At 42.0% G+C, this 21,428-nt stretch overlaps 1 protein-coding gene across 3 annotated transcripts in view; it reads right to left on the minus strand.

The window, feature by feature from the left end:
• Positions 1-11,002: 11,002 nt before the first annotated feature.
• The window catches only part of SETBP1 (SET binding protein 1), a 347,989-nt gene continuing 337,563 nt past the window's right edge, over positions 11,003-21,428 (minus strand). For all 3 annotated transcript variants that reach the window (XM_036320948.1, XM_036320949.1, XM_036320950.1), the window contains one exon: positions 11,003-16,307. In XM_036320948.1, the coding sequence (XP_036176841.1) occupies positions 15,691-16,307 (617 nt within the window). In that variant the 3' untranslated portion in view covers positions 11,003-15,690. The remainder of the gene's footprint in view (positions 16,308-21,428) is intronic.

The raw sequence follows: 21,428 nt of genomic DNA on the forward strand, positions 1-21,428 counted from the left end.
TGGTGAGTAAACTAAAAGATCAAGAGTCTAGGTGGTTTGGCCAAGGCCACACATGGATTGACTATGAAGTTAAGCCTTTACCCAGGCCTCTTGACAACTGTCCAGTGGCTTCTCCTTCCTGTTCATGCCCTATTTTGTGTCATGGGAACGAATTTTTTCTCAGTTGCTGAGAAAAGTTCTGGTAATATATGCAAGTCAGTGGTTTCTCAAAGGGCACTGAAAAGGCACTGGCAGGAAGCCACAGTTCAAGAAGTCACGGGTACTCATGGCCAGATTATAGTACGGGGGACATGGCACTGTTTTAAGAACATGTCCCGGCAGGAGTAGGGCCTATGACGTAGGAGACCAAACCATGGAGAGACAACTCAGTCGTCCACATTCACAGGCTCGTGTCCACCTCTCTCTGCTCCATTCTCAGGCCGAATGTCCTTCTGGTTTTCAGACTTAGGCACATTTCCGAATTCTGGAATCTTGAACTTGTGCTCTCTAAGACACAGAACAACCTCCTCTCAACTGAGAACTCAAACCAGTCTGATATTTCAATCTCCTTGTCACTACTTTTAAAATTTTACTGTTACTCCTATGAGTTCTGACTTTTTGACTTTGTCTAGGTGGCTTCCCTAGATCAATATTTTTTGGCCATACCCTAAATCTACCACACAGTTTCTCTACTCCTATTCTTTCTGGCTCTTAGCAAATGCCTGACATTTTTAACTGGCTAGACCCAGGGACTCTAATGCATTAAACAAATATCCCTGGGACACCTACAAGCCAGCTATCCTGTGGGGACCAGTCGTTATTCTTGGTGTAGTGTCAAAGCCACTGAGGCATTATAGCTTAACATCTTGTCCTATTTCAGCAGTTCTGAGGCAGAATAGATGGAGTTGGGTAGTGTTCCCCATTTGAAGGATGGTGGTATGACTGCTCAATAGATTTGGAAGGAACACTCTGCTGCAATTCTTCATTTTCTTTGTCTATTGTTGCAGGTTTTCATTAACCTTTGAGGTTGTTTTCATATTGTGGTTTGCATTTTAAGCATTTTCTGGTTTTCAAATTGCCTAGCAAATAATTTATTTTGATCCAACTGCTTCCCTCAATTATTATTATATTTAACTCTTTCATAAAATAGCAAACTCCATATCCCCTGGATATCTCAAAACCCATCCCACCCACCTGTGGCCCTTATGACTCAGGGTTTCATTTCAGAACTGAGCTCCATGCACTTGAAGAGATGATCCGCAAATGCTAAACTTTTGCTTCTCTCATCACTGAGCAGCCCTCTTGCTTCTTCTAGCCCTAACCGAAAGGAAGAAAACACAAAGAAAGTAAAAGGAAGATGGGAGGAAGGGAGGGAGGAAGGGAAGGACAGAGGAAGGGGTGGGGGCAGTGAGAGAGGGATGGAAAGAGGGAGGGAGGAAGGGAGGACAGATGAATGGGTAGATATTGTGGACATTTGCCATGTTGTATAAATTAATGGCATACATCTCAGCAGCATACGTACTTCTTCATCAATCCTGCCTCACATGCAAATTTTTGCATTGACTGTTCAGTTCAGGATGTTCTTTGATTCACCCAGTCATTCAAATACTAGTACTTTGTAAATTTTGCTCAAAGACAACGGACAAAAATATAAAGTAGGCAATTTTGTATTATAGTAATGATAAAATAGCTAACATATATGTAATACTAACTACATCTTAGTATTATTAGGAATTATTTTAAAACATTATCTCATTTAATTTTTACTGCAAGAGAATGAGGTAAATCTGTTATACCTAATTACAGAAGAGGAGTCTGTGATTTTGAGAGAGAACATGAAAGGCCTTCCCAAGGTAGCACCACTAGGAAATGGCAGAACAAGACTGAATCCAGGTTCTACTCGTTCCTGAGTCTTTCTTTTCTCTTAAATATTAAACCACTTCTACGCCTTGCCTCCATCTCACTTATTTTCTCCCCCTGCCATTCCCTCCAGCTGCCAGGACAGCCACTGCCTGAAACTCTCTAGGGGAGAGCAGGCCACTCTCAGCCAAGGAAAGTCACTCACTTATGGGAAGGGATTCCCAATTGAATTGGAGGCTCTTTCCATGACTCTCTCTACTGCCAGGTCCATTCCTGCCAGGCTGGAGGGAGATTCCCCAGGCAGGGCAAAAACAGGTTAATCATCCCCTTCTCCCCAATTAATTGCTTATCTGTGAAATCATAGTATTATAAGAGTCAGAATGAGAGAAGTAACAGGAAAAGGCTGGCGTGACAGCATTCAACCTCCCCACAATGCTCTAACCTAATGTAAGGTCCAGGAGAGCAGACGTTGGTCTGGTTCACTGTGGTAGTCCCTGTACCTAAAGCATAGCCTGGCAACAGACACCGAGGCATGAAGAATGATGGGTGTATAGATGCTCAACTCTCTCCATGTCAACATTTCCATGGAGACAATGTCTTCACTATGTTCCAAAATGACACTTTGCATTGTTTGATGATTATATTAGGAGTGTGTTCTTGTCCTGTAATAAAATACTTCTCCTTGTATTGGGACTCAGAACCAGCCTACCTCCTTTTCCACATGGCAAACTTTCAGATCTTTGAAGACAATGATTTTCCCATTGAGATTTCTGCTGGGCTGACTCCAGCTGGTTTATTTAATCTTCCCTCTCAGGTCTAATGTGGTTTCCAGATTTTTCACCTGGTCATATAGCCCTTTGATTGATATGAATGGTAGTATTAGCAGGCCCTATGGTTGTCATAGTAGTAAGTGTAACAGTAGCAGTTCACATAGTATTGGCAGGCATACTAATAATGTTTTCCACTCATATAGCGGTTAATAAAGTGCTTTCACAGCCACTGTCTCATGTCATTCTCACCGTAACCCTGGCAGGTAGATATCACAGTCTCTCATTTTACAGAACAGGGAAGTGAAGGTATTGCCTGCCCAAGTTCTCACATCCAGCGCTCTGCCTTCCAGCCAGTTTGTAATCCTCAGTCTGCTACATGTCTTTTTTAATGTGCTGCCAAACACTCAGTACTCCAGATGTGGCCAGAAACACTACATACAAGTCTTGATGGGAAAGGAAGCAGAAGAGAAGGCACAGAGCTGCCTGGGAGTGGGAGAGGGGGGCTGTGTCAAGGGCTACTGGTAAGCCATGGTTTACATACACACAAAACTGGGTGATTTTTCACTTCTCTCCCTCCTCCCTCCACCTCCAGGCTGGATACCAGACTTTCTTCCCCTTGGCAGGTAGGGAAGATCTCCCACAGAAGGGAGACGCTTGGCTGTGGCCAGCTACGGACTGCTCTCCGGGCACAGGTTTGCCTTGCTTCCCCTCTGCAACCATCACTTTGTATTAGCCCCTGGGGAACACTTTTCTGGGTCACATCCCGGAAAATTTAATTTAATAAATGCATAACAATACCTTTGCTCCCTCAAGCATATCACCGATCAGTGTCAGGCAATTGTGTTTTCCTGCACATTTCCGAAAGGCTGGAGCTTAGGAAGCAGAAAGCACGTCTGCTATCTGGGGGCCCAGCCTACCTGCACTGGGAGAAAGCAGGCCACAGCGGGGCTGGATGTGCAGAAACACAATGTTCTCTTTTGATGGGGGTTTCAAAGCGTCCGTCCATTTCCTGGAAGGGCGGCTGTCACGGCTGGAAAGGCCCTCAGGATTTATGAGCCTGCAGCAACTCGGCGCTGCTCATGGAACAAGAGGAAGACAGGACATTCTGTGACCGCGTCGGGTTCTCAGGCGCAGGGCTGGAAATGTTTTCCATTTGAGAATTGAAGGCAGATGGAGTTGAGTAGCCTTGGTTCACTTGCACCATCTTCTCTCCTTCTCACATGCTCTTCAAAACCAGCGAACCCACAAGAGAAAGAGTACAAAGAAAACAAACTCTGCCGGAGGCACTGCCCTCATATGAAGGCCTTTCTGAGCTGCCCCACGCTTCTACCTCATTGGCTCCGCTGCTCAGTCAATTAGTCAATCAACAAACTGATTATCTACATAGGGGCTGGACTGGCCTTGGGTAGGAGGGACAGAACAAAATGCTAAACAGAGGCTCTGCCACTAAGGTGCTTACCTTAGACTGGAGCAGACACTCAACCAACTGATAACAGTGGGAGATGGCTCATTATGAATTGGAAATAGATTATCTGGCTTCAGGGCCAAAATGCAGAGGGGCAAGCAAGTGCTTTCACCTGGTAGAGCTCAGGATGGAATTCCAGAGGCCAGGAGGGTTTAGCTGGGCCAAAAACCTGGACACAATGGAAACACTGAGGGGTTAGTAAAAAGAGTCCAAATAAGTACAGCTTAAGCTAGGAGCTTGAAGGCCCAAGTGACTGAGGGACACAGGATGGGATCAAAGTGACTGAGGTGAGAAGTTAGAAAAATGAGGTGCAGGAGCTGATTAAATGCTACAAGGCAAATATCCTGATGAACTGAATCATGTGCAAACAATCTGTGCTTTAACTTCCTGACAGTAACAGTTGAGTTGGTGTATTGTGGGGGCCAACAGGCTTCTTAAAGGGTCAGATAGCAAACATTGCAGGCTGTGCGGGCTGCATGTCCTCTGCTGTCACCACTCAACTCTGTGGTGGTGGGACTGCAGCCACAGACAGCATGCGTACGAATGAGTGAGCTGAGTTCAAATAAAACCAAATAGATGGACATTGATGTTTGCATTTCATATAACTTTCATGGGATGTGGAACATTAATTCTTTTACTTTCTTCTTTTCTTTTTTATTTTATCTTGAAAATATAAAACGATTCTTAGCTCATGGGCCATATCAATACAGGCAGCATAGCGTGTTTTGTGGCCACTTCTGGTCTAGTAGGAATGTATCCCACTTCTGGTGGGAAAGGAGAGAAGGAGAGAAAGACAGAGAAAAGAGCATTTATTAAGTACTGACATCTCCCTCTGAGTTTAAACTCAGTAGTTCTTGGAAATAACATATCTCAAACATATTAAAAAGTGGTGTGCCTTTTTTTTTCTTGAGCCACACTGATGGTCACTCATAGCCACCCTGGTTTGTGGATTTTTTATATCAACTGTGTTAGCCATCAATGGATGCTTTCCTGGAGTGCCAGCACCTGTTTTATGGCCACTGTATTTATATTGGCTCACATAGACTTTTTTTTTTTTTGGAGTAGGCTTACCATAATTTATTATTGTGTTGAATCAGCAAATTTGAGAGGGTTCTATGTGAATGGTACTAAGTATTAAAGGGAACCATATAATCAAAATACATGACTTGGCCCACAAACCATAAACCAATCTCTCAGGAATTTTGAATCCTGGTTTATTGTTTTTAAAATGCATCATAAATGCTCAGCAATTTCAGTCTCGATTTTCTGTCTTTTTTATATCATCATCCTGTCCTATTTATTCACTTCTATTCCCCACTGATTCTTTTTCCTTTTCTGTGATATGTCACCCCACCTTCCAGGTTGACCTCCTCTCTGTTCCATAATCACACCGTGTGCAGAACTCTTATAGCAGGTCTGCTTATATTTTCTTCCCTCCATTTGTGACCCACACCAGGGGAGGCTAATTCTTTGCCTTCTCAGGCTTTCTCCATCCATTCTTCTGGGTCAGGCTCAGGGCCTATGAGATCAGTGATTTTTCAACCTTTTTCACCTCAGAGCACAGATAAACTAATTACTAAAATTCTGTAGCACACCAAAAAATATATTTTGCTGATCTGACAAAATAAATAGGGATAATTTTGAGCCATCCAAACCAGATGGCTATTGTTGTGTTGGCTGTTGTCATTTTTTTAGTTAGCAATCTAAGGGGAAAGAGGTCCGTGCCCCTGACTAAGTAGTCAGGTAGTGCATGTTTTAAAAATTCTTGCTGTATACCAGTGAAAATCACTGATTAGATACATTCTTTCTCTCCTCAAATCCTGGTGGAAGCTGTGTTTTATATCCAACAGAATTTCAAGTTTAAGACACCAATTCCTAGTTACCTGCGAGAACTTGGGATATTGTATTCCCATGAGCCTTTGCATAAGAATTTACTTGATAGTGAGCTTCAGACACCAAAATGACTGAGGAGGCATTGACATAATAATGGTGGCAAGCATTCAATAGTCAATTATTTTTAAAACTAAGAGGATCTGTGTGTGAAAAGGGAGTAAGCACACACGCTATGTTTGTTCTGAAGATGTAGACATAGATCCACTATGGGAGCAGGAAAACACATATTATTTTCCCCATATTTTCAGAAATAATCCTGGTGATAATATTAAAGTTGTTTCACTGAGACTTAGACATACGATGTGGAGTAAAAAAAAATGAATAATTATGGATTCCTATTTCTTTTGTCCTTATGTTCTTAAGATTCTTGATATGAGAGAAGGAATTTACAAAGCATGTTTCAATCAATATTCTTCCAATTTAAATCCAGGAATTTGAAATACATTGAATTAAAAGTATCTATAGGAACACACATACCTAAAACAAGTTCATATTGATATTTTCAATTCAAATTTATTTGAGATTATCTATTTCTAGCTATCTATTATCTATCCATCCATCTATCAATCATCTGTCTATTCCTAGTGCCAAGATTGTGCTCTTGAAATAGTTTTCTACTTAAAAATAAAACTAGAGTGCTTAGAAAAATGGCTCCTTTAAGACCTGAACAGAATAATTGCAAGATGAGCTTAGAACAACTTGTCACACCAGATAGCCAAGAAGCTATTGAAGTCTACTAGGTTATGTAAAACTGCTAGGGTTATATAAAAAGAATTCAGGAGCCAGCTGGAAGAGATTCCAACTGGCCACAAATGGACCTATTTGAACTTCAGTAATGATACTAATTGCAATGGAGTGAAAGCCTTCAAATATGTTTCAGTTCATGAGTTCAGAATAATATGTATATTTTTTAAAAAAAGACAAATTGGTCACTTTTGGAGGGTGGTTGGGAACTAATTTATTATTCTTAACATAAAATAAAGAACCACAATTTTGTCTTGCTTTTCTTATATAAACTGTTCCATGAGAGGTAACCAAAGAAGGGATAAGGAAAAGCATCTCCATAAAAGCATGCCAACTAATCAGCAAAAAGTAATGCTAGTATAAAAACATCAACCACTTTTCAATCCTACTAAGTGAGTAGATCTAGGCATTAAGCATCAAGAGCTATTAACATTACAGAGAAACAACCAGGCATTATGTAACTCTTTGATGAATGAATACAATTCCACCCCCAAACTTTCCAAAGGGATCAAAGCTGAATCCAGCTACCTCAGCCTCCAGCTCTGACTCTAGCTGCCAATGTGCAGGGAATTCCTAGGACAGAGGAACACACTGAACTACACCAGGGATGAGTCTTCAGCAACATCCACATAGTGGGCAACTTTGCAGGTCAAACAGTCAAGGTTTTCCACCAGGTCCATGTACAGGAAAGTAAGGGAGGGAGGGGAGACAAGTAGATTCAAAGAGACCCATAAGCCATATCAAGTTTAAAAAGTGGATAAGACTTTGTTCATGTCTAGGGAAGTATACTTGACTGATAGATAAAACCATGAAGAAGTTCTCTGACGTGATCACTGTAAAAGTCGGGAGACTTTTGGAGGAAAGTTGGGCTGGGTTGGGATGAAAAACATGGAGCCAAGTCTAGGGTAGCTGGATAGGTTCTATTTTTTGACCTGGCTGGTGCTTATAGGTGATTTACCTTATAACAATGCACAAAGCCATATTTTGTGTGGTTTCTATATTGGTTTTTATTTTATATTATAAGGTTTTAAAAATAAAGTGAAATGTCCCCGGAGGTCCAGAGAGTTTAGAGAGCTTTTCTGGAACCTCATGGTTATTTATAAATATGGAGTACTACTCAGCAATAAAATGAAACCCACTACTGATACACAAACTGTTGGATGAGGTTCAAAGGAATTATGCTAAGTGAAAAAAAAGCCAATTTGAAAAGGATAGGTATAAGTCAACTACTCTGACGCCAGTATACCAAAATTAAGCAACTGAGAAAATGAATGGCAGATGGTGAGAACCAGTTTTCTCACTATTGGAGTGGAAGGTTACAGTTAGGAAGGAAGGTAAGTCCTCTTTGTTAAAGATGGCCCAGCAAACATTTGTTTACCAAACATTTGCTTCTCCATCTCCCTGTGAATTGCCTTCTTCCCCTTTGAAGTCCCAAATCATTATCTCCCCACCCCCCCTTGCTCCTTAACTCAAGGTTGCATATAAACCTCAACTGTCTAATTTGTCCTAGGGTCCCATATTCTTACTGAATTCCTGTATGTACGTATATAATTGAGTTTGGTTATTTTATCCTGTTAAAATGCATTAAAAGATTATTTATTTTGAAAAAAATAAGAGAGAAGGCTAGAATGACTCATGTGGTGATGTATTAGAGTTAGATATATCAAGATATCAGTTTAGACTCATGTTTAGCTTAATACAGATTCAGATGATTACATATCACAATATATATGTATATATAGTGTACATATAGAGATTGTGATACACACATACATTTCCTTGTTTTGCCAGCTGATAGGGCCAAGAAGTAATGATCCCCTAGCAATGAGCACACCTAGTGGAGAAACTGTACAAATGCTTCTTGAGCCAGGTGGTCAAGGTCAATATCAACAGCCGAAAGCAATGTTGATAGTGTGTACGCTTTACCTCTGTGATCATCTTCTTAAGAACTTGTGAAAAAAAGTTCTTAAACCCAACTGAGGGATATTCTACAGAATACCTGAGCAGTCCTCCTCAAAATCATCAAGGTTGTCACAAACAAGGAAAGTCTGAGAGACCATCCCACCGAGAGGAGCTTGCGGGGGCATGCTGACTAAATGTACTCTGTCCACTAAAAAGAGGATAATTACGTTTTAAAATATCTAGCTTAACCATGAGAGACTGTGCATGGTTTTAACTCTTCTCACTTGTATTTAACATTTCCACTTGTTACCTCCCGATTGTAGCCTATGTGAATACCAATAGCACTTTGGAGCCAAGTTTTTCTTTAATTAATCCTAGAAACAGGCCTGAGTGACACTTGAGGGAAGTTTATTGCCAAAGCCTTATAACAATTAACAACTAAAAACGTGGATATTGGCATATCTCACAAGAGTGAAAAGCACTACTAATCACAAATGATAGAACTGCACACTGTTCGGCTCCTTCCCAATGCCTTCCACACCCACTCATTATCTCATTTGACCTATAAAGAGGCTTCAGGACCTTGGGCACATCCTTTAGCTTTTCACGTTCCATTGTCCTCACTCCCTATCACGTGTGACAGTTTAAAATTTTTAAGAGGTAACTGATTTCCGTTTTGCCCACTCTTCTGTTAGTCTCCTCCCCACCATACAGGCAGCCAGGCTGGTTTGTGCTCATCCCCTCGGGGCATGTTCCTGACAGCACAAAGCACAGGGGAGAAATAAAAAAGGTTTTTTTTTCTTCTGGCTTTTCAGTTTCAAAAACCTAGAAACTAAGGAAATAGAACGGACTTGGGCACAGAGAGGCAATTTGGAAGTTGGAGCAAGGCTATATAAATGACCCCTCCTCCTGTCCCCTCCAAGTTAGAAAAATATTCCCCAGGCCTGAAACTAAGATTCTGCCATGCTGGTAAAATAGGCTCTTAAAAATTAATAAAAGTGAGCTGCAGAGAAATTGCAAAATATATATGCCTTTCACCTGTTTATTGGTAGGTTCATGCATGCCAGCCACACGTGCGAACACATCAGGCTGTCCTGAGAATCTTTATCTGCACCTTGCGACTCTCTGGACCAATTTAAAAACCCTAAAAGTTGAGCCAATCCATTTTAAGGTAACAGCTTTGTCCCCGAGTGAGAAGCTGGTAGAAAGAGATTAAAGGCACTCTCTGAAGTCATTGCTGATTTCAGAAATACCAGTGGTCTAATGAACCCGAGTTAGAAAGAGGATGCTCTAATGCTTTAAATTTGCCTGGTTCAATGCAATATAGTAAGCAGAGGAGAAGAAAAAGAGGGCAAATTCTACTTTCTAAGAGATTGCTGACTAAAGTCTCAATCTCAGAAGGCAACCTAAAGCACCAGTGCTCCGACCATCCTGAGGCTGCCCTCATAATCTACTAATCATCTACTCGGGAAGACTTGCATTCATTCCACCAGGCTCCCCTTATTCCGCTGCGGGTGCTGCAAATACCCGAAGTCCTAATAAATGTCATGGTGGGTCAGACTGATGGTTAGGGTGGGAAGCTGCTCAGAACATTTCCTACTGACCTTGCTGGCTTTTGGAAGAGGCACAGAAGATACGCTAAAGAAAGGAAATGAAGAATACATAAATGATTGTATGTTTACAGACACTTAAAAAAAAAGGGGCTTTTGAAATCCACTTATGAATATACAGTAAAACCTAGAACAAAAAGAGTAGAGAATAGTCCAGTCTGGGGGTTGGAGCCTTCTTCTGAGACCCCAGCACTCTTACCCCATGCCTCATTCTGCTTAGAAGTGCTGGTTCACTTTCCACAGGCCTACCTTGTATGTTCCTGCCTATTCCCTGCATTGCCCTTAGGGGATTGCAGATACTGGTCCACAATGGAGGGGCCCTCAGGAACTTCCTGTGGTTGATTAAATAGCCTTTCCTCTCACTCCAGTCAAACCTGAAGTCTAGCCAGGGATCCAACCTTCAGAAATTTGACATCGTGGGATATTAGTAAAAAGCTTAATCTTCATCCACAATGCTCTTCTAAAAGCTTAGGACAGGATGGGTCTCCAACACCTTACAAATATATTTTTAATGCTTTTAGCAGAAGACTCGCTGGTTCTTTGAATCAGTGTTGGCTTTATGTCCAGGTGTGATAGATTCTGAACAGTAACCCAGCAAATCAGACTCAAATCTTGCCCACAATGGACTTCACAGACTCATACAAAAAGGCAGAAGTTGGGTTAGAATTTTCTCAATGATTCTATATCCAGTTGGTGTGAGCAAAGACCCTCCAATGCTCTTAAACTGCTTAGTGATGTGAACCAGATGGAAAAGAAAACAAAAGAATTCACAACTCATGTTAGACTGAATTGAATGTCTTTAATTTCACACAATGAATAACATATGAATAGGATTAACTTTTTTTTTAATAGTTAAGTGCTCTATACTGTGCTAACCTGATCTGGTAGCGAAAAAGACTGAGCTTTCTTTTAGAAAAAATGTTTAAAACCCAACATCTAAGACCATGGAGGAGCATGACAGTAAAGCATGCCAGATGTATCTACGCCTCAAATAACAGCAAGTCCATGTTCATTTTAAATGTACAAAAATGCTTTATGAATAAAAACTGTTACAAAAAGAACATTTCAAACAATGTACAATTTTTCTTGCCTCTATATTCAATAAAATACAAATACATTTTTTTGTTCTAAAATATGTTTACATACAATCAAAGTAGAACATGCAAATTACACTTTAAAAAAGGCTTTTAAAAACCACTTATGAATACAAACTAAAAATTAGCCAGCACGACTTGTAAGACAATCTTGTGCCCCATTTTTTTCTTTTGAAATATATATATACATATTTAACACATCATGTGCATTTATTATTATTTAAGAAATAGATTTTTTTTAAAAAGGAAGAAAAAGAAAGATGCCAACCTAGGTTGGAACTGCCCTTTTGTGTTGACCAGTGGCAGCTTTTTTCAACGCCCCCCCTCCCCCCCCCCATTTAGTGTTTATTATACCTGGGCAAGTGGGCAATAGATTTCCAGGAAGTTTCTTCCTTGGTTGATATGTGCTTCTAAGACTGTTCCCCAAATGACTGAGCCCAACAAGGAAGGCAGACTCATCGTGGGGCAAACTCTCCAAGAAACAAGAAGCAGGGGGGAGCCTTGCATTGTGGAAAGAAACTTTAAAAAACACCAAGAAAATGCTACGATATATTACAGTTCGAGTTTCTAGGCACTGTGATGACATTATCTGTAAGCTCTGGCATTTGGACCATTGTGATACTACGGGGTAGTGTTGAGAGTAATGTCTATATTTATCTACTTTTACATAACGAGGACTGAAAATCCTGCAATGTAACACTTAAATGGCTTTTGAGGCATTTCGGCTTCTGCCACCCCCTCTCTCTCCATGCTACAGTTGGCATTTAAAGGCTTTGGAAATATATGTAGACTTTACACAGTTCCCAGGTAAATCTTCCTAGTGGTAGGGAAAAATATTCTCCAAAAGCTCCTTATCTGAATATTGTAAGAGTGGGATTTCTACTTAAGTCCTAAAACCAAATCCTTTATGATCTGCACGTACATCACCTTATACTATAATTGTCACCACTTGTTTATCATGTTTATAGACCCAGCAATGTGTAGAACACAAATCCTGATTGCCATCGAAGATGGCCCCCCACTCCAGACAGCAGCCAAGTTAACATGGGGACCCTCTGTCAGCCTTTAGTCACCTACTCTGGCCTGTTAGTGGCTGTTGAGTTCAGGTCCTGCCAAGTCACAAACCAGCCCATGACATTATCTCCTTTCCTTAGATCTATCTCCCGTGGGTGGGTTTTAGCCAGAGCCACGCCTTAGAGGAAGTTAAACTTCTGTTCCTTTCATTTGAGATGAGGGGTTGAAAACCACATGGCTCCCAGTCATCCAGAAAGGTGGATCAGAGACCCATAATCACCTCCGGGGAGCTTTGCTCACCCCTAGTTAAACTCCCTACATTGTAAGTAGGCTTACTCCTCCTGATTGATGAAGGCAAGTTTTCCAGAAAAGACAGAAAACTAAGTGATTTCTTTTATTATGAAATACTTTTTGGAGCTGTTTAAGGAGTCTGGGGCATTCCAAATGACATCTTTGCTACATAAAAATGTGGCCACAGAAGGCAGTGTTGGCTGGCTAGACACAGGCTAGAACCAGGTCAGGAGATCTGGTTCTCCAACCAACCAACCAACCAACAAGAAAATGAATCCAGACTGGGCCAGTGGTGAGCCAGGACAGGAAAGGGAGGCAAATGGAAAGGAGGTGGTTAGAACATAAGGAAATGTTGGTACAGGTGAGATATGTTCATGGAAAGCAAAGAAAAAAAAGTGATGTGCGACAGTGAGGGAGAATCTGTGTGGTGAAGGGTCAGCTGTGCAGGTGACTGGACCTCCAGTAGGTCTTAGTTTGGGTCCTCTGCAGTTTCCTAGTCTATTCTTTGGGCTGTAAAAGAGGATTTGCATTTAACTCACATGAAAACTGAAGAATTGAATTTATGTCTACATTGCAACTCTGTTGTATTTCTCCTGGAATACTTTTCATTGGCTTGAAAATTTCAAGCTTATTTAAAATTTCTCACCTTTCTAGAGGTTAATGCCAATTAAGCTTTGGGTCCTTCTTTAATCAGCTTAGTGTGTCAGCTCATTCTCTTCTGCAGGAAGGTTTAATCTGCTCCCAGACTATGGGGACAATACAACACCCGAAGGAGAAGGGCAAAAGAAAGAATGAAGGGAATGATTTTCAAAATCCAACAGGAGAGAACCCTCTTTGTGGCTTAATTGGAATGAAAATGGTTGCTCTTTCCCAGCAATGGTGGGGTGAGTGGGGCTAATTTAAAACTTCCTCTCTGGTGACTTTGGAACTACTCAGACATGGCTTGGGAATGACAAATTGAAAGTGGCTGGTTTGATTTTGCTGTTCAACTTGTGTGAAATGCCAAAGGTCAAGCAGGGTCACAAACGGAGTCTCTATGATACAAGCTTTAAAGTCCAGGAGAATGCATTCCTTTAAACTTACATATTGCTGGGATTAAATGCGACTGACCTACTGGGCAGCAAATGATGGGAAGCCCATGGCAACAGTGCAGAACAGATGGCTCCTTGGGTAATTTCAACCAACTGTTGGTACCATGACAGAGCAGTGATGCTTGTCAGCATATTAACTTGGAATTTTAAAATTCACTCCCGTAGATATCCTCTCTCTTATACTCTTATGTTTCCAACAAAAATCCATCTCTAAGGAAATAATGTTGTGTTCTGCAGTAATAATACAATTTCCAGCCAGTTCTACTTCCTGTAAAGAAGCTGAACGTAGAGGCAAATGAGATATTCTAATTCCCATTAGAAAACTTAACTCTGTCTCTCTTTTTATACTCTACCATGCCAGGTGTTCAATGTCTTGGGGACGGGAAGGGGAGGAGGGAAGAGGAAATTGAAAATACTCATTTGAAATTTCCACATCCGACTTTTAGAAAACATCTATTGCAATGGGATGACTTCATACTCATTCTGAGTCTTCTTAACATGTTTTACTTGGGCTGTGGAAATGGGTAATAAGAGATGGAATGTCTGTCCACGCTAAACCAATGACTAGAGTACAACTTGGATGAGAAATGTACAGTTGAAATTGACCATTTAAAAGACGATTTGTCACACACAGTTTGCATCCATGCAGACTGATAGATTTATAATTACATTATGTACAAAATTGTTTTAGTTTATTAAGGCAACCACAATTTGGATATTTTGTCCAAGGTGGCTCAATACAATTGGAGTGGTGATACCCTTGGCGCTTTTCCTTTTTTAAGATAAGAACACTTACTCCCCTTTGCTTTTAAGAAATAATTATCAAGAGATAATGGACTTCTCCTATTGTCTTCTTGTTTCCTTTTTTCCATGACCTATGATAGTTATTCGTATGGAAAAAAAAAATCACATACCAAGGCTAAACACTTGTCTTTCTGGTGTCTGGGGTTTCAGTTTTTGGTGATTTGTCAGTTATTCCATTTGCTGTGGGGTACTTAAAACCATCTTATTCTGCCTATTCTCTGATGATATGTTTTAAGTATAAAAATAACCTGGCGGACGCCTGGGTCAACAGATCCTCAGGTACTCTAAATCACTTATTCAAAAGGCTCTAGCAATACTATCTGTTTCACAAGGATTGGGATTCAAAGCCGGGTTCCCTGGGACAGCATGCCAAGGTGAACAGTACAACACAGCTAAGCTTTACATTATTCAGGTGTGTACCAAAGAAAAGAAGGCAGCAGGTAAGTTAATGAAAAGGCATATGGAAGTACCTAATGGGCAAAGGGAAAGGAGGAACAGACGATGCTAAATATCAGCGTATGTGCGACAGAGAGGCTCACAGAAGAATACGAATGCAAGTCTAAGGTTGCCTATCACTAGAATCCCACCTTCTGATGACATGAGTCCATCTGAGAAACTATCGTTACGGAAAGATTCAGGTCACTGAAGACCATGTTGGTGCCCAAAGCCTAGCCCAGCTTGAAAAACCCAAAGAAATTAAAAAAAAACAAAAAAAAAAAAACACAATTAAATGGAAGTGGGTTACAACAAAGCCAGTTGAGACATTTGCAGCTTTTCTGCCCTTGGAATGTTCCCTAATCGAGGGTGTTTCCCTTTCCATTTTCCTGGTCAGCAAATGCAGTGGCATCAAGGGCACATCTTGGACGTGGGAGGTCCGGTGGCCGTGGGCACCACCAGCTCTCTCCTCCTCCGTGGGTCTTCTGCTCGCTGGCCTGTCCAGGATCTAGCCATAGCCAAGTGCCGCTGGGGCGAGGACTGCTGTAAAGCACAAGCTTCTTTTGAAGGCGTCCCCCCTGCTTTGCTTTCCCAAGAGCTCCTGATGGCTCAACCCGGTCATCTGGCCCGGATTCTGCCCGCCCCGCTTCTGGGGAGAAGAGCAAGGATGTCCCTGCAGCGGGGGGCCTTCCCAGGCGTCCTTTCCTGGAGCCCCAGGTTCAGATGCCCAGCCCCGCCCTAGGGAAGGACATCACTCTCACTCCCTCGGGACTTCCTCTGCCTTTTGGCCTTGACCTCCTCTTCCTGGGGAAGGGGCTGCTGCGGGGGCGGCTGCGGTGGCTGAGCTGGAGGCTGCGGTTTGTGTTTCCTCTTCCCACCTCCTCTGGGGGTCTTGGGCAGAGGTGGGGGCGGCGGTGGGGGCGGGGGCGGGGGCGGGAGGGGAGGAGGCGGCGGTGGGGGCAGGGGCGGCGCCTCCCGGGCCATGTGGATGACCGCTTCGATGGTGGCCATGATGGTATCTTGGCTGGCGGCAGGCTCCAGCACCAGCGGGCTCAGGCTGGGCTTCTGACCCCTTTTGCTGGGCAGGTCGATGCATTTTTCCAGCACCGGCATTTGGTCTCTGGAGTCCTCATCGAATTGGGTGGGCTGCTTTCGGGGACGCCCCCTCCTCTTCTTGACGAAGTTGTTGCCTGTCTTTGATTGTCTCTGCAGCCGCTTGGCCTTCAGGATCTTGTTCACGTGGTCCAGGTTCTTCTTGGTGGACAGGATCTTGGTGTAGCTGCACATCTTCCGCACCTCGCACTGGATGGCCTCGATCTCCCGCCTCTTGAAGCGTTTCTTCAGGGAGGAGCTGGCTGCAGGAGGGGAGAGAGAAGAAATTGAGCACAGGATGCCAGCTGTCCTAAGGCTGCCTTTTCAGTGACACCTGGCATCATATTTGCCTGTGGAGTTCGGGGGCCATTAATGCCATGGACATGACTTAGTACCCAATATTTATTCTTCCCTTTTCCTTATTAAAATTAAAGACAATAAAAATAAGCATTGATTAAATATCTTACATCTACAAAGCATTTCTGTTTCTATTATTTCAATCTTCACAACAATCCACGAAGTAGTCCTGTTCCCATTTTTAAGATTTGGAAACTGAGGCTCATGCCACTAGGGAGATCCACTCAGAAGTCTAAGGTCAGAGTCACAATATGAATTTCCTAACACAGCTTTTATTATTTATGACCCTTTGACATTTGATCTGATTCAATCAGCCGTGGGCAAACTATGGCCCGCGGGCCGGATCTGGCCCGTTTGAAATGAATAAAACTAAAAAAAAAAAGACCGTACCCTTTTATGTAATGATGTTTACTTTGAATTTATATTAGTTCACACAAACACTCCATCCATGGTTTTGTTCCGGCCCTCCGGTCCAGTGTAAGAACCCATTGTGGCCCTCGAGTCAAAAAGTTTGCCCACCCCTGGATTCAATTTAGCATTAGGTTATACTTTCTCTTTTTGTAGAAAATGTTGAATGAATAGAATGACAAGCTGCCTTCCCTATCAAGCCATCTTGATAGGTACTTGAATGTGGGGATGATTCACATGTACTGTCAACCTCCAAAAAGAGATGTCTTGACCTAAACTGGAATATTTTACTCCTAACCTTCCTCCACTGTCCGAGGGAGGATTACTTTCTGGGACACTCTATTTAGGATAACACCATCTCTCTAATTCTCTTCCCCTAGCCCCCGCCCCAAATTTCTGGACTTGTTCAGTTGCCTGATGATGTCCACTTGAGCAGTTCACCCTCCGGGAACCTGAAGGGAAACATCAGCCAGGTGTTCCTGAATCCTTTACGCTCCCACTACTAGGCTATTGTCTGCAAAGAGCTATTTTCACGTCCTGTTGGCCAGATGCTCCTCTAGTTTATGAGCCAAACTTCTGGTCTCAGGAAGTCCTGTACTGCCGCCACTAAATAGCCTTCAGAACTGCTTCGTTTTGAAGTTCAGGCACAATAAAGTGTGAATAGCTTCAAGACGTAGCAGATCTTTCCTCCTTTAGTTGTTCTTTCTCTTGTGTTGTTCATGAGACACGTGTGTACATTCATATGCACACACACATACACATACACACACACAGGCACTCACACATACTCTGCTGCCCATCTCCACATGGGCCACTTATAAATTTAAGAAGTGTGTCTTCAATTAGTTCCTTACCTCTATAATTTACCCTACATGCTCAACCCCAAAGAAGCCCAGATGTAGAGTGGAAGATGCTGACCCTACTAAACGTTGCAGGCCTAAAAGGAAATGTTTCATTTTAGCATCATGGTCTGCTGTGTTAGCCCCAATTTTTTCAACTACTAGTGGAGAAGTAGGATAAATATCTTAAGGAAAATGAGGGGAAGAATATTAAAACATGGATACCACTCTCAGTTACTCCTGAGCACTCCCACTTTATTCTTTCCCCTGCTTTACCCCATTCCTCTCTCATGCTGTGCCCAACACAGATTTCCCGGAGGGGTTTCATTTGAAGTTTTTACAACACTGGCTTTGTGGAGTGGGAAGCTCTGAGTTCCACAGGACAGGTCAAAATGGTACTGCTTTAGGCTAAAGGTCATTTCAAGACTTACTGAGCAATGAATAACGACTGAACAATCTTAAATAAAGTAAGTTATAAAGATCAAAATAGAAAAAGGCAGAGTGAGCTTCTGACTACAAAAATAGCATTTTTTGTAGTTAGTGTTGTAAAAGGAAAAGGAGACCAACTGTAGGCCAGACACTGGGTGGATGAGATTTCAGTGTCTCTTCCCTCCAAAGCTACCACATGGGACTTTATTAAGCCTCTAGAGTAGTGTCGCCCAATAGAATCTTCTACACTGGTGGAAATGTTCCATATCTGTGCTTTCCCATAGGGTAGCCACTAGTCACATGTGGCTACTAATCACGGGAAATGTGGTCAGTGTGACTGAGAAACATAATTTTTCATTTAAGTTAAATAGCTACCTGTGGCCAGTAACAGCCATGTTGGGCAGCTCAGTTCTAGACCTAAGCACTGTGAATCTCAGAACACACATGGGATTCATTTAGTAAAACACAGACGGTGGGAATCTCCAGGCAAACAACTTGGTGCCTTTAATAAATAAGATGCAAAGAGAGACAGGTAGGGGAGAGGGTGGAGGTGTAAATTAATAGAGACTTAAGAGGTAAAATGATCATATTTGGATGCCAGTTTAAACAAACTGTCAAAAGAGATCTTATTTCATGCATTTGTGGATACTTGAATACTATATGGACATTGCATGGTATTATAGACTTACTAGAGGCCCGATGCATGAAATGCGTGCAAGAGTAGGCCTTCCTTCTCCTGCCTGCCAGCACTGGTTTCCCTCCAGCACCCGGGACCCAGGCTTCCCTCGCAGCCCCGGTTTCATCTGGAAGGATGTCCTGTCTTATTAGCATATTACCCTTTTATTATTATAGATAGTTAATTTTCTTAGGTGTCATAATTGCATTGGGATCATGCTCTTTTAAAGTGCATATCTTTAAGAAATACATACTAAAATATTTATAGATGAAATCATATGATACAATCTGGATTGCCTTCAAAAAAATGGAGAAGGGAGGAGGTAAGTAGAAGTATTGATGAAACAAGATTAACCACTGCCCCTGTGTGTGACCAGAAGCAGAGTGCAGTGTAGCAAGAAGGACTTCATGCAGGTGTGGCTGGACAACAAGCTGGACTAGGATGGGCCTCTTAGCCTCTCTGAATTTCTTTATCTTTATCTACTATATTGGATGGTTAGACTACATACTCTCAAAATTCTCTTCTAGATTTAAAGATTGCTATAGTTCTTTCCTATACTCATTATCAATTGCCTTGAGAAATGTGAGGTGGCTCTCTATAACATTTATTTCATCTAATAACTTCGAAATCCTAGTTGGGGGAAGGACTTTGGACTTGGCATGGTTTGATATTAACAAATTTTTCTCCTTATTGCTTATGATTGCACTGTCCCTCTAAATGTTTTCAGATTTTTCTCTCTTCAAATTGTTTCATTATTAGACAGTAATTTCTGGGCTTTTGCAGCAAGATTGATTCCATATTTGCCCTCCATCTTCTAATTGCCCTATATCTTGCCTGTTCTTTGTCAGTTCTAAAAAATAATTACGAGTGGCCAAGGCAAGATGCAAATTCATTTCTTAACTCTGCAATGCAAATCATTCTGGACCTTTCTCTGTATTTAAAATTGCCATGCAAATAAGTGGTTGAGGTGGTTTGGGTCTAAGTTTTCCTTCTCTTCGCCTCCATTATCAGAGGATCAGCTCATCGGCCTTCATTTATTTTGCCATGTCTTTTATGATAATCAAAGACAACTGAGCACTGTTCGTTGTGCACTGACTACAGATGTAGCACAGGTACTGTGAACAAGATAAGGGCTCACAAGTCTTAGTTTTATAGAAGGTTTTAAGAAATAGGGGCTAATAGTTTGAAGACTGTACCTTTCCCATGTGGAACTTACATCCTAGTTTTACAAGAACTTTATGGGTAGATGAGAGAGGGAGGCAAATTTATCTAGACTCATTAGAATTTTTCTTACTGCTTGAATTCCCTAAGGGCAGGTGGGGTCCTACTGGGGATTGTTGAACTGTCTTGAGTTGAACTGCCTTCCACGTTGACCAGGGCTGGAACACCATCTGCCTCAATCAAGGGCCAGTGGTGCAGTATGAATTGCACTGTATGCTGATCCAGGTTAGAAGGTTCTTAGATAGCAAGGGCCCGTCTTTTCTCCCTGGCAAAGGTCATTCACAAAGCCATACATGACCTGTTAAGTAGAACATAGTCAGCAAATACAAGCTCGGGGGGATTTAATTGTTTAATGTTCTCCCATGCACGTTGTGCATTTTTTTGTACTTTGTAATTATATTTAAATCAGTAGTGATCCTGTGTTTTCCTTGCTGCTTTTAATTTTTTAATAGGCTCTATGAAGCAACTTGCCTTGGCATGCAAACACTCTCCCTTCTTTCTTAGAATTTAAATTAACCTTCTAACATTCCTGGCCTTAAAAGCACTTCTGAAAGAGATGGCAAGTTGCCTCTGCTGGTGAGGTCTCTGCAAGGCAGGGCTGGTTGTCAGCCGAGTACTATAGATCTGCTTTCCAGTTCGGAAGCCATTGTTTAGAATTAGGGTTTGCAGGTGCGGGGGATTTGTCACAATATAAAGGTGCTTCCATTCTGTTCTTAAAGTCATCTTACTACAGGTTGGGGTTTCTCTGAAAATGTGACTAGCTCAGCGGTTCTCAACCTGTGGGTCGTGACCCCGTTGGCGGTCGAACGACCTTTTCACAGGGGTCGCCTAAGACCATCCTGCATATCAGATATTTACATTACGATTCATAACAGTAGCAACATTACAGTTAGGAAGAAGCAACGAAAATAATTTTATGGTTGGGTCACAACATGAGGAACTGTATTTAAAGGGCCAGAAGGTTGAGAACCACTGGACTAGCTTATTTAAAGCACAGTAACTACTGAAATGAAGTGACATATTCCTCTTAGGTTTATTGATGAAGAGCATCTTCTCTCTGATGCAATGGCTTGTAGGACCCTGGTCTTTGTTTTGCTCCCATCTCCCATTTCTTCCTGGGACAAGTGAAGCTAGGAAGTGAGGTAGGAAGCAGTGAGGTGTACCGGTGCACGTGTAGGTGTGCAAATGCTGACATGGCAAAGGCCACCAATAGTAAGCGCCCCAGAGAATCTGTCTCCCCCAGATCTTCTGGGATAGGGGTTCAGTAACTTGCCCTGCACTCTCCTGCCTCTGCAATCTTGTCCATACTGTTCACCTCTTCTCTGCCTCTCCAATCTGGTCCAGTTTTAAGTCAGTAGCCTCCTGTATGGGGTGCACACACCTCAAGAAAAACATATTAAGGTTTTTTATTTTATTATTTGTATTTTATTTAAAGAATAAAAAGTAAGTTAAAT

Source organism: Myotis myotis, unplaced genomic scaffold (genome assembly GCF_014108235.1).
Source record: "Myotis myotis isolate mMyoMyo1 unplaced genomic scaffold, mMyoMyo1.p scaffold_m19_p_9, whole genome shotgun sequence".
NCBI classification, from domain to species: Eukaryota; Metazoa; Chordata; class Mammalia; order Chiroptera; family Vespertilionidae; genus Myotis; species Myotis myotis.